Source organism: Lycium barbarum, chromosome 2 (assembly GCF_019175385.1).
Source record: "Lycium barbarum isolate Lr01 chromosome 2, ASM1917538v2, whole genome shotgun sequence".
Taxonomy (NCBI): domain Eukaryota; kingdom Viridiplantae; phylum Streptophyta; class Magnoliopsida; order Solanales; family Solanaceae; genus Lycium; species Lycium barbarum.
The window spans coordinates 64,470,159-64,484,675 of NC_083338.1; the positions used below are offsets into that span (position 1 = coordinate 64,470,159).

Here is a 14,517-nt window from a genome sequence, read left to right on the forward strand (position 1 = left end):
GTGTAAACAGTTTTGTGCCCACCGTGGGGCCAGGACAATTGCGGTATCATTGTGACCCTGTCAATTACACTAATTCTCTTTAGATGTTGTTGTTAGATTCAATTGCTGCAGATATGACACACTACTGATGACCAAACTCTTCTCACACCGGTAACAACGATGGAGCAAGTACCCCCAAAAATAGTCTAAATAAACGGGTTACAGAGGAAACAACGCCAGCTGACGAAACCCCCGAAGAAGCAATACAGATCATGAAGGAGCAGTAGCGGTCAATGATGGAAGAGATGCAAGTCAAGAGGCAAACTAGTTTAGCCCTTTCTTGAAACCAAAGCAAACAGTCAGGAGGTCCGGAGGGACACCCCCAACACCAACTGTAAGATGGTACAACGAATAGAGACCAAATAGAGGGTAGAACTATTTAGAATGAAGACGCAACCGGGAGCGAGTCCGTCCCAGATGATCCTTTTCGAGCACAAGTCTTGCAATTTATGAAAGACATCACTGTTAAGATGAACAAAAGCGCAAAGAAAGCAAAAAAGAACACGAAGGAGTTTCAAGCCCATATGGATCAAATCCCGGGGACTCCACTGGTCTTTGAGGGTTGCACTAGAGTTGATCCCGAAGAGATTTGAGATGCTGGACATCTCCAAGAATGACGAGACGATAGATCCGCAGGAGCATATAATGTCCTACACCATGGATGTCAAGGGAAATGACCTGAAACCGGATGAGATCGAATCGGTCTTGATCAAGAAATTTGGCGAGAAATTGGCTAAAAGGGTTGTAACTTGGTTTTTTCTTTTACCCGAAAACTTTATTGATTCATTTGCTATGCTCGCAGATATGTTTATTAAAGCACATACTGGAGCCCGGAAGTTGCAAACATGAAAGGTAGACATCCTTCGCTCACAAGTGGAGATCGAGTTGCTCCGTGACTTTTTCACCGGATCCCAGAAGGAAAGAATGTTGATGCCCGTGGTTCCAGATGAATAGGCAGCTGAGGTTTTCACTATTGGTCTCAACACTCTGCATTCGGATGCTTCAGGTAAACTCAAGAAAATTTGCTAGAGCTCCAGGCAACAACATGGGAAGATGTTCACAATCGATATACATTGAAGATTCGCGTAGAAGATGATCAAGTAAGTAGATCGACAAATTCTACGACCCGAAATCAAGGTCAACTGAACTTTGATTGGAGGCATTCTAGACACCAGTTTGAGCCATACCCGTCAGGACCACAGACTGATAGAAAGCAGGAGCTTGTTTAGAGCGATTCGCCAGAAAACAACTTACATGAAGAATAGATCAGTCTACAAACATTAGGGACTGTCGCATCAAAGCAGTGAAAACTACAACAATAAGTACCGGAAGCATCTAAAGATTTCTTCGGGATAAAAAACAAACATTGTGCCCAAAGGCATAAAGTTCGTAGAAGATACCGGAGAAAGCCTGAACTGGCTCCGAAATAAAGACTAGGGATTGCCAAATCAGCCTAGTAGAAAATAAAAGGAACTTGAATCAAGAACCTGCTAGATTGAATATATGTCAGCACAACCGAAATTCTCTTACAAGGTATTTTTGTTCATTTCCTATAAAGTGTTGTATATGCAAAGTTTTAAACACTCGTGTACGTTCAAGGAATGGAATGCAGCAAAACCTGCACCTTCTAAACGTTCTCGTACATGTCTGAAAGAAATAAAATCATTCTTATAATTGCACACACTCAAAAGCAAATAATGATTACGAATCCATACAATTGTGCCCAAAATGAACAGGAGATGTCCTCTTCATAAGCACCGAAATGTAAGGTCCCTCTCTTATAAAGCCGTCAAGTTAAATGGATAAAAGTCCAGATGAAAATTTCTGGTCATTAACATCCCCGGCCTCCAAGGCTGCAAGGTTATAAATGTTTTTTCAAGTATAACTAAAAATTCTTGAGTAAAATTAAAAGTTTAGTATAACTAAAAACCCTAGAGTTAGGAACTCTAAAATTAAAAGTTTCAGGCATTTAAAAACCCGAGAGTTAAAACTCAAGGACTAAAAGTTCCGGATGAACACTAAAAATCCGAGATCAACCTTTCTATAGTGGTCTTGCTTTTCAGCACCAACCGGCTGTTGATGGAAGTCATCATCTGAATCCCTAAGTCCTGTACTATTTTTCTCTTTGCCAGGCTTTTGTCCCAATTGGTTTTTCCGATAAAGTTTTTAATGAGGCGGTCACGAGGGAGATTACATTTCTTTCCGATAAGAAGGAAAAAATCTTCCACTTCCCAGTCACATCTCAGTGAGTAACTGGAAAGTGGGGGGACTATCTGTATAGGGAAAAATCCATAGACACAAAGTGAACGTATTAAAAGATCACACGTGGCGATGGTAACAAGTCAGATTGGAGTCAGCAAGCAAGGGGCTCCGAAAAATCATACGAAGCTTTAGATAAGTAACTTGGTAGCCCGCTTCTGGAGTCAGAAACTACAAAAGGCTCAGCGACGCATGCCAACTCACAGGTCAAATGTCATTTAAGATGTGACCGTTATAGAAGACCCCAAGTTTTCTCGAGCCTCTTTTAGCCGTTATTAGACTTTATTACCCTTTATTACCTATTATTGCAGCATCAACATTGGTAATTAAGAGGGCATGATTTTATGATCATGCACCCTAAAGCTCTAACATAAATAGTGGCTCTCATTCTGTTGTATGATATCTGAAACTCATTAGAAAACAAGTGCTCTTAAGAAATTTCTTGTTGTTCTTGTTCTTGCTTTTAAGAAAACTTTGGCGCATAGCTTGCCCGGACATTGTAGTTCACTACTTCGTCAAGGCTAAGGCTATTTACTTTAACTATTACTTGCGTTCATTCTAATAATCTAACTTGTTATTGCTTATTGTCTCATTGTTTTTGTCATATTGATCCATGTGTCCTTGATCACGCATATAAATTCAACTGTCCCGATTTTACATGTAAACAGTTTTTGACTTATCAATTCCCCGAAACTGTACCTGACGAATAGATTAGGAATATCAAATATCATATTAATGATCCAATAAAATTTCAATTAAGGAAAAGTAAAATTATTCTACATACCATAATAAACAATGGACAAAACCTCATAACAAGAAAAGCAGAAATAAAAGGACATGTAAGAAAGTGAGGAAAATAGTTTTTTCGATATATACCTCTTTGCTATAAAGCGCGTAACGGACATCGGGTTGCAGATCTAATAGGAGTAATCCATTAACCCAAAAAGATACAGTCGGTGAAGAATTCTAGATGAAGCAGAATTGGTAACAGGTACTAATTGTGATAACAATTATGTTTGTTTTTGTTTTGTACTCCAGAAAAGCCAAGTAATAATTATAAAAAATTAACTGGTTAGATATATAATTCAAATAATGAAGAATTTAATACATAAAATTTAGTTGGTTTTAAAATCCTTAATATTAGGCAATTAGTAAATGAAAATTTTGTTTATTATAGAGTCTTTTAATGAACGGCAAAAAACTTAATTAACATTTTTAAGTTTCTTCGTGCTTTAAATATAATATAGATAGATATAGATATAGATATAGATAGATTATATGTTAATTAAGATGTTGAACTGTCTGATCATTTTTTATTTTTTCCCTTTTCCTAATATTATTCTTTCAACGCACTCGACAACTCTCATAATCACAGAAATGCGAGTTTGATGGGTAATTAGTTAGAGTAGAACCTGCAAGTAAAAAGAATTTAATCCAATTCAAAGGAGAGAAAATCCCCATCTAATGATGTAATACGGCTGCTACTAGACAAAGAAACATTAGTCCCCTCTTGTACAAAGAAAATTGCCTTGCAAAAAGTCCATGATGACAGATGGTACTTTAAACAAATTTCCCAAAGATGTGGTGATCTATATAATTTTGAAGCTTCAAATAAAATCTCTCTTGCGATTCAAATGTATCTCTAAATCATGGTACATGCTCATGCAATCATCGACATTCATCAACGTTCATCTCAATCGTACCACGACGGTCGAGGATGAAATAGTTCTCTTCAAGCGCTCCTTCAGAGAAGAACCCAACCAATTTAGAAGTATCATGTCTTTCCTCTCTAGTTATCATGATAATCATGATTTTTACCATATTTCTCCAGATTTAGATGTGCCATATTTAACTACCACTAGTTCCTGTATTTTTCACAGATTCATGGGTCCTTGCCATGGTTTAATTATTTTAACGGATCAAGTAACCACAATATTATTTAATCCAGCTACTAGGAATTATAGACTACTCCAACAAAGTCCTTTTGGTAGTCCCCTAGGTTTCCATCGTTCAATTAACGGTATTGCGTTTGGTTTTGACTCGATCTCAAATGAGTACAAGATTGTTAGGCTTGCAGAAGTCCGTGGCGAACCTCCCTTCTATTGCTTTACTATGAGAGAGTGGAAAGTTGAGGTTTATGAATTAAGCATAGATTCATGGAGAGACGTGGATAATGTCGATCAACAGTTACCCTATGTGCATTGGTATCCTTGTGCCGAATTGTTTTACAAAGGAGCCTCTCATTGGTTTGGAAACACTAATACAGTTGTAATTCTTTGTTTTGACATGAGTACCGAAACTTTTCGTAATATCAAAATGCCTAATACTTGTCATTCCAAAGACAGTAAGGGTTATGGCCTCGTAATTTTGAAAGAGTTGCTAACGTTAATTTGTTACCCCTATCCAGGGTGTGAAATTGATCCGGCAATAGATTTCATGGAAATTTGGGCAATGATGGAGTATGGTGTGAACGAATCTTGGATTAAGAAATACACTATTCCACCTCTCATGATCGAATCACCGTTGGCAGTTTGGAAGGATCATTTATTGTTTCTTCAAAGCATAAATGGACATTTAATTTCTTATGATCTTAATTCTAATGAAGTCAAGGAATTAAGCTTACATGGTTGGCCTGAAAGTTTGAGAATAAAAATTTACAAGGAAAGCTTGACTTTAATTTCAACAGAAATCGAGCATAATACACAAGTTCAATAGTTTTAGAGAAGATTACCTCTCTATGACTTGAAGAGCACCCACAAACTTGTTGTTTTTGGGAAAAAATTTACACGCTTGTTTTCTTTTGGCAGTGAGTATCTTGTTCCCTCAATTAGTTCAATTATTACTAATATTGTGTCAATAAATTTATTTCGTCATGTTTAAATTTGGCATTCTATCTATCTATCTACATCTTCTACATCTATCAATATTTACATATATTAAAAGCATGAATAATTTCGCTAAATGTTGAATGACGTAAATATCCCATGAATGTTGATCGATTTTGATGCCCTTAATTATTTATATTATTTTTCACAAGAAGTCATAAGAAAAGGATAAAACTAGAAATACTACACACTAAAACAAGGAGTTGTAATGGAACAGGGATTTAACGTGGAAGAAGTAGATTTAATTCAAATAAGAATTGGTTTTGGAGAAGAATTCTTAACTTTATAGGCTATGTACGTGCTGATTGCATATAATCTATTACCGTACTAATAAATTCCTTAGAAGTCAGTAGATATTTAAGGTAATAAATTTCTGGTACAAGTAAGGGTATGGGCTGGGATGTTCTCCCCCACCTAAGGTAACAGATATGTCTTCAAAATTCAAATTCTTACATCTGAGCTCAATGCATGGTCCAATTATAATTGCTTAGTTTAGAACGTGGTTTATATAATTTTATACCTCAAATAGTGCAGGATATTATTGATCCTATATTCTTTCATGTTAATTTTGTTATCTTATTGTCACGACCCGACTAGGGGCCGTGACGGGCACCCGGGGCTAACCGCCGAGCACCGCTCGTACTATTACTTCTTAGGCTTATTTAACAATCACTCATCCGATTCATGCTCAATTTATAAAAAAAAAAAACGTTTTCATTTAGAAACAAAATGTTTTGATACACATGAGCCCTTAGGCTAGCAAAAATAATTAATATATATATATATATATATATATATATATATATATATATATATATAAATATAAATATAGATGGCCATGCCATGAAACCACACGACCCACATTGAGTTTCTACGAGCCTCTAAGAGATAACATCTACAACTGTACACAAAAGAATCATCATAGGCACCTCCGGAACAAAGGAGGGCTTTCAGTCAGCTAGCAGCCTCTAAGAATCCGGAGCAAGATCTCCTCCCTGTCTACCTGTGCGCATGAACACAGCGTCCAAAGAAAAAGGACGTCAGTACGAGTATTGTACTGAGTATGTAAGGCAGGAATGAAATAAACAACATAATAGAAAGATCATAAGTCATGGGACAAAGATATAACCTGCACGAGTGTCATAGGCAATTGTATTACTTTCATATTTCACATTTTACATAATCATAGTATACACGTTATCATATCCCATACATCATCACGTACATCATCATATACATCATCACATCATAACCTGTTTCGTCACCCGCGTCCGGGTAACCCTCATATGCCGCCCACTAGTGGTGATCATGCCCGGCCCTCTCGGCTCGGTGTAAACATAGCAGCCCGCATTAGCGGTGACATGCCCGGCCATATAGGCGCGGTGGAATCATATGCAGCCCACCTTAGCGGTGACATGCCCGGCCATATAGGAGCGGTGGAAATCTTATCATCACAACATCAATCATAACACGTCATTATTATACATTTCATGCCATAGCATCATATTATCATTTCTTAGTGTTCCATGTATCCCATAGTTATATTACAAATTAACATTATTCATTATCTTATCGCCATAGCATACATTAGCATTAGGAGCATACATTAGTCTTTAAGACAACCACCCTATGTCGCGATGACGTAAGGTCGTGAACCCCCGATTGTATTATGGACATTTGTGAGTATCATGCCTCGCCTTGAAGGGAATAAAACATAAGGCGAGTGTTAGCAATAATAACATCATTAGCGTTATAGGAACATCATGACACATTTCCTTGAATCTCTACACTCTAGCTCATTATCACTATTATCATGCTCATAGGTGCTTTAGTAAATAGAAGGACTCATAAGCTTCATCTTATAAAGGGATTATGGAAAGCTTGAGGATTCATGCCTTTTTGAAGAAGAGTTAAGCCTTACATACCTTTCTTGTTTAAGCGATCTAGCGTTCGCTTGTTCTCCTTCAATGTTACGCCTCTACCTTCAAAAGAGGATTCGTACTAACATTAGTCCATTAGCCATAAGAACGCACTACTACTCTAGAGAAAATTGGGCGGCACTTCCTTTGTCTACACTACCTTTCCCATGTTCTATCTCAACTCCCAACATTTACAACAACACTCACCATATCGCAAGCAACAATCATCATTTATATACTTTGAGTAAAATCCACAATTTCTCTCCAATTTCTTCACATTTATGGTTATAGGTTCGCTATCGTATTTTCCCATGTATCACACTTATCTCATGGTCTACATGTCATTTATAACGTATTCATACTCACAGCACACTAACATTCATGATTCAATTCCACTATCATTCAATGGTGGCACTATTCACCCATTCAAGACCCGTTTCCCATGTCTCTCTACAATTCAAGCTTCTTAGTCTTCTAATACCTTAAACAACATGATAAAGTCATGAAACATACCTTAGATGATGGTTGAACAAGTCTTGAGTTGAATTAATTCACTTGCACAAAACCCTAGTTCCACCTTCTATGGAATTTCTTAACTTAGATGATCCTTGATGGGTTTCTTACACTTGGTTCTTGTGGATTGATGAAGTTGATCTTAATTCTTTACTTGAATTCTTGGTTTGGAAGAGTTTGGAATGTTCTAGAGAGAGGTTGGGTCGTGGAGTGAGAAGGAGAAATGAATAAAATGGACTTGGATCATTTTTTTTTATAAAGTTGAAATCTGTCCCGATGCCATTATACGGTCCATTATACGGTCCGTATAATCGACCGTAAAACTTCTCCAGTGGCTGCCCTTTTTCTGTATCAACTTGACGGTTCATTTTACGGGCCGTAAAATTTTATACGGTTCGTATAATCTACCGTAAAACCCACCTTTTCTCAACTTCATTCTGTGACACTTCTACGGTTCATTATACGACCGTAAAACCATTATACGGTTCGTATAATCGACCGTATAATCCACCAGTTAACTGAATCTTATTTTTGTCACTTCGTTAAATCTCCGATCCTTATGGAACCTTCTTAACAATTGTTCAACACTTCAATACTAATCTAAGGGACATCATTACTCATCAAAACATTGCACACGCTATGTCCTTTGTTAGTCTATTCGCTGTACATATGCGGGGGATTTTCCAAGGTGTAACATTCTCCACCCCGCCCCCCCTTTTGGAACATTCGTCCTCGAATGTTAAACACTCGAGATTCTACAAAAATTTCGCCAGAGTTTCCCCTGTAACTTGGCACTACCAACCTGTCACAACGACCCATAATATCATCGCCTCACAGGGCTACATCACAATAGCAACATATCTATGGCCACACACGACCAAAAACATAAAGATAAAACATACATACCTGATATTGTCGGCGTTTCATTTCGTATCTCTCCTGGGGGTGGGAATAAGTGCGGATACTTGGACTTCATTTTCTCTTCTGGCTCCCAAGTCATTTCTTCCCGATTGTTGTTTTGCCATAGGACTTTGACTGAAGCTACCTCTTTATTTTGAAGCTTTCGCGCTTTCCTATCTAAGATGGCAATAGGCACCTCTTCATAAGTTAGCTTTTCCGTTATCTGCACATCATCTATCGGGACAATATTTGTGGGATCTCCAACACACTTGCGGAGCATCGAAACGTGAAAGACCGGATGGACTGATTCAAGCTCCGAAGGCAATTCCAATTCATATGCTACTTGTCCCACCTTACGAATGATTTTGTAGGGTCCGACGTACCTGGGGCTTAGCTTTCCTTTCTTACCAAATCTCATCACCCCTTTCATTGGTGACACTTTCAAGAACACCCAATCATTAACTTGAAACTCCAAGTCTCGTCGGCGGTTGTCCTCATAGGACTTTTGGCGACTTTGGGCTGTTAACAACCGATCTCGAATCACCTTGACCTTTTCTATTGCTTGTTGGATCAGTTCAGGGCCCACTAATTGTGCTTCTCCTATTTCGAACCATCCGATTAGAGATCTACATTTCCTTCCATATAACGCTTCATACGGAGCCATTTGTATACTAGAATGGTAGCTATTGTTGTACGCGAACTCAATAAAGGGAAAATGTTCATCCCAACTACCACCAAAATCCAGCACACACGCCCGTGGCATATCTTCTACGGTTTGAATGGTACGCTCGGCTTGCCCATCAGTTTGCGGATGAAATGTCGTGCTAAACTTCACTTGCGTGCCTAAACCTTCTTGGAAAGACTTCCAGAACTTAGCTGTAAACTGTGCTCCCCTGTTTGTGATAATAGATAATGGAATTCCATGGAGTCGCACAATTTCTTTAAGATACAGCCTTGCATAGTCTTCTGCTGAGTACGTGGTCCTAACTGGGAGAAAATGGGCTGCTTTCGTCAGCCTTTCCACGATCACCCATATAGAATCATATTTACCACGAGAACGAGGTAATCCCACGATGAAATCCATGTTAATCACTTCCCACTTCCAGGTGGGTATCTCTATCGCTTGCAATAAGCCTTCTGGCTTCTGATGCTCAACTTTTACTTGTTGGCAATTTGGACATTGTGCCACAAATTCTGCTATGTCTCTCTTCATGCTATCCCACCAATACATCATATTGAGATCATAATACATTTTGGTTGAACCCGGGTAAACAGAATATCGAGAGCAGTGTGCTTCTTCTAGAATTCGTCGGCGTAATCCCGCCACATTCGGCACACACAACCTGCCTCGGTATCTAAGAATCCCATCAATAGAAACTTCAAACGGAGATTTTTCTTTCTCACGAGATGTGTCTCTATAACGACATAACTGAGGATCTTCACATTGCCGTTCCTTCACTTCCATGTCCAAGGACGAAATTATGGAATCTTTGATACTAATACCTGCATCACCCGAATCAAGTATACGCACTCCAAGATTAGCCAGTCGATGAAGTTCTTGAACCATGTCTTTCCTTTCCGGAGGGATTTCACATAAAGTTCCCATTGATCGGCGGCTAAGAGCATCGGCTACTACATTCGCCTTCCCAGGGTGGTATAGGATGTTAACATCATAATCGTTTAATAATTCTAGCCACCGCCTCTGTCGCAAGTTCAACTCCCTTTGCGTGAAAATGTACTGGAGGCTCTTGTGATCTGTATAGATGTCAACGTGCACACCGTCCATTGAAATTTAGCTGACTTCTGAGTTAACTTCGTCAATGGGGATGAAATAGATGAAAAACCCTCTATGAATCTTCTATAATAGCCTGCCAAACCCAGAAAACTACGAACTTCTGTGGGCGTCGTAGGCCTTAGCCAAGTCTTCACAGCTCCAATTTTCTGAGTGTCGACTCGAATGCCATTATATGAAATAATATGGCCCAGAAATGTTACAGAATTTAGCCAAAACTCACACTTTGAAAATTTTGCATACAATTCTCGGGCTCGAAGAATGCCAAGAACAATTCTCAAATGATCTGCATATTCTGATTTTGTGCGAGAATACACCAGAATATCATCAATAAATACTATCACAAATAGGTCCAAGAGAGGCCTGAATACGTTGTTCATCAAATTCATAAATATGGCCGGAGCATTAATCAACCCGAATGACATCACTCGAAATTCATAGTGGCCATATCTCGTTCTAAAGGCTATCTTAGGAATGTCCGCTTCCCCTACTCTCACCTGATGGTAGCCCGACCTCAAATCTATTTTTGAAAACCACTTGGCATCTTGCAATTGATCGAATAAATCATCAATCATTGGAAGAGGATATCTATTCTTTATCATCACTTTGTTCAATTTCCTATAGTCAATACACATTCGTAAAGATCCGTCTTTCTTTCTTACAAACAAGACCGGTGCTCCCCACGGTGATGAATTGGGTCTAATGAATCCCTTCTCTAGCAAGTCTTTCAACTGTGCCTTTAGCTCTTTTAATTCTGCCGGAGCCATTCGATAGGGAGGAATAGAAATAGGCTTTGTGTCCGGCAATACGTCAATAGCGAAATCAATTTTCCTTTCTGGTGAAAGACCCGGAAGTTCATCTGGGAATACGTCTAGGAATTCATTCACTACTAGGACTGGCTGGAAAGTTGGCGGCTCTGCCTTTGTGTCATGAACCCGAACTAAATGGTAAACATAGCCCTTGGCTATCATCTTCCTTGCCTTGAGGTAGGAAATAAACCTACCCTTTGGCGATTCTGCATTACCCTTCCATTCAAGCACGGGCTCTCCCAGAAATTGGAATCGAACCACTTTTATGCGACAATCAACATTAGCATAGCACGACGCCAACCAATCCATACCCATAATTATATCAAAGTCTATCATTTCCAGCTCCATCAAATCAGCTTGGGTCTGACGATCACATATCACAACGACACAATTTTTGTACACTTGTCTTGCTATCACGGGATCGCCAACTGGAGTAAGCACCTCAAAGGGTTTAATGGACTCGGGTTTCACCCCAATACAACCGGCAACATATGGAGTAATATAAGAAAATGTAGAACCCGGATCTATCAACGCATACACATCACGAGAGAATATAGACAATATACCTGTGACTACATCCGGAGAGGACTCGAGATCCTATCGTCCGGCTAAGGCATATACACGGGGCTGAGTGGCACCTGAAGTAGATGCTGCCCCTCGGCCTATACTTCGACCTGCTGTCATCTGAGGAGTCTGCCCTGTGGGGCGTGCTGATGAGGAACCCGCTGCTGAGCCTGTGGGAAGAACCCCACCTCTACCATATCGCAAGGGACAATCTCACATCAAATGTCAAGTCTGCCCACAAAAATAACAACCATCAGTGTCCTGACGACACGGCCCTGAAGGTAATTTGCGGCACCGACTACATCGTGGAACTGGTGGTCACCTCCAACTGTAATCACCCCCAAACTGAGAACCCGAAGCTCTCTAGCTCTGACACTGTCCCAATGGAAAAGAGCGATCGAACCCCCTATCTGCAAACCGGGGAGGTGCACTAGTCGCTGACAGGCCTAAATGTCGGGAATAAGCCTGCCTCGATCCCCCTCTATAATCACTGCCTGTGCCCATAGATCTAGCCCTTTTGCCTTGCCTCCTATCACTGTCGCGATCACCCCTTTATTGTTGTTGCTGCCCCTCTAAATTCTGAGCATGGGCCTGTATCCGAGAAATGTCCATCCCATCTTGCAAAGAAGCTGTCAAACAATCTCTAAATAAATGGGGTCCCAAACCACTCACAAATGTCGGCTAGGTGCCGTGACGGGCACCCGGGGCTAACCGCCGAGCACCGCTCGTACTATTACTTCTTAGGCTTATTTAACAATCACTCATCCGATTCATGCACAATTTATAAAAAAAAAAACGTTTTCAACTAGAAACAAAATGTTTTGATACACATGAGCCCTTAGGCTAGGAAAAATAATATATATATATATATATATATATATATATATATATATATATATATATATATATATATATATATATATATATATATCTACATAATGGCCATGCCATGAAACCACACGACCCATATTGAGTTTCTACGAGCCTCTAAGAGATGACATCTACAACTGTACGCAAAAGAATCATCATAGGCACCTCCGGAACAAAGGAAGGCTTTCAGTCAGCTAGCAGCCTCTAAGAATCTGGAGCAAGATCTCCTCCCTGTCTACCTGTGGGCATGAACACAACGTCCAAAGAAAACGAACGTCAGTACGAGTATTGTACTGAGTATGTAAGGCAGGAATGAAATAAACAACATAATAGAAAGATCATAAGTCATGGGACAAAGATATAACCTGCACGAGTGTCATAGGCAACTGTATTACTTTCATATTTCACATTTTACATAATCATAGTATACATGTTATCATATCCCATACATCATCACGTACATCATCATATACATCATCACATCATAACCTGTATCGTCACCCGCGTCTGTTAAACCTCATATGCCGCCCACTAGTGGTGATCATTCCCGGCCCTCTCGGCTCGGTGTAAACATAGCAGCCCGCATTAGCGGTGACATGCCCGGCCATATAGGCGTGGTGGAATCATATGCAGCCCACCTTAGCGGTGACAAGCCCGTCCATATAGGCGCGGTGGAAATCTTATCATCACAACATCAATCATAACACGTCATTATTATACATTTCATGCCATAGCATCATATTATCATTTCTTAGTGTTCCATGTATCCCATAGTTATATTACAAATTAGCATTATTCATTATCTTATCGCCATAGCATACATTAGCATTAGGAGCATACATTAGTCTTTAAGACAACCACCCTATGTCGCGGTGACGTAAGGTCGTGAACCCCCAATTGTATTATGGACATTTATGAGTATCATGCCTCGCCTTGAAGGGAATAAAACATAAGGCGAGTGTTAGAAATAATAACATCATTAGCGTTATAGGAACATCGTGCCACATTTCCTTGAATCTGTACACTCTAGCTCATTATCACTATTATCATGCTCATAGGTGCTTTAGTACATAGAAGGACTCATAAGCTTCATCTTATAAAGGGATTATGGAAAGCTTGAGGATTCATGCCTTTTTGAAGAAGAGTTAAGCCTTACATACCTTTCTTGTTTAAGCGATCTAGCGTTCGCTTGTTCTCCTTCAATGTTACGCCTCTACCTTCAAAAGAAGATTCGTGCTAACATTAGTCCATTAGCCTTAAGAACGCACTGCTACTCTAGAGAAAATTGCGCGGCACTTCCTTTGTCTACACTACCTTTCCCACGTTCTATCTCAACTCCCAACATTTACAACAACACTCACCATATCGCAAGCAACAATCATCATTTATATACTTTGAGTAGAATCCACCATTTCTCTCCAATTTCTTCACATTTATGGTTATAGGTTCGCTATCGTATTTTCCCATGTATCACACTTATCTCATGGTCTACATGTCATTTATAACATATTCAAACTCACAACACACTAACATTCATAATTCAATTCCACTATCATTCAATGGTGGCACTATTCACCCATTCAAGACCCGTTTCCCATGTCTCTCTACAATTCAAGCTTCTTAGTCTTCTAATACCTTAAACAACATGATAAATTCATGAAACATACCTTAGATGATGGTTGAACAAGTCTTGAGTTGAATTAATTCACTTGCACAAAACCCTAGTTCCACCTTCCATGGAATTTCTTAACTTAGATGATCCTTGATGGGTTTCTTACACTTGGTTCTTGTGGATTGATGAAGTTGATCTTAATTCTTCACTTGAATTCTTGGTTTGGAAGAGTTTGGAATGTTCTAGAGAAAGGTTGGGTCGTGGAGTGAGAAGGAGAAATGAATAAAATGGACTTGGATCATTTTTTTTTATAAATTTGAAATCTGTCGCGATGCCATTATATGGTCCATTATAC

The 14,517-nt window shown here is 39.3% G+C and overlaps 1 protein-coding gene across 1 annotated transcript; it reads left to right on the forward strand.

Moving 5' to 3' along the window:
- The first annotated feature begins 3,789 nt into the window (after nt 1-3,789).
- LOC132620464 (F-box protein CPR1-like) lies at nt 3,790-5,148 on the forward strand. Its single transcript, XM_060335147.1, has one exon. It carries the CDS (start codon nt 3,841-3,843, stop codon nt 5,011-5,013), a length of 1,173 nt encoding a protein of 390 aa, XP_060191130.1. The 5' UTR covers nt 3,790-3,840; the 3' UTR covers nt 5,014-5,148.
- Nucleotides 5,149-14,517: the final 9,369 nt, after the last annotated feature.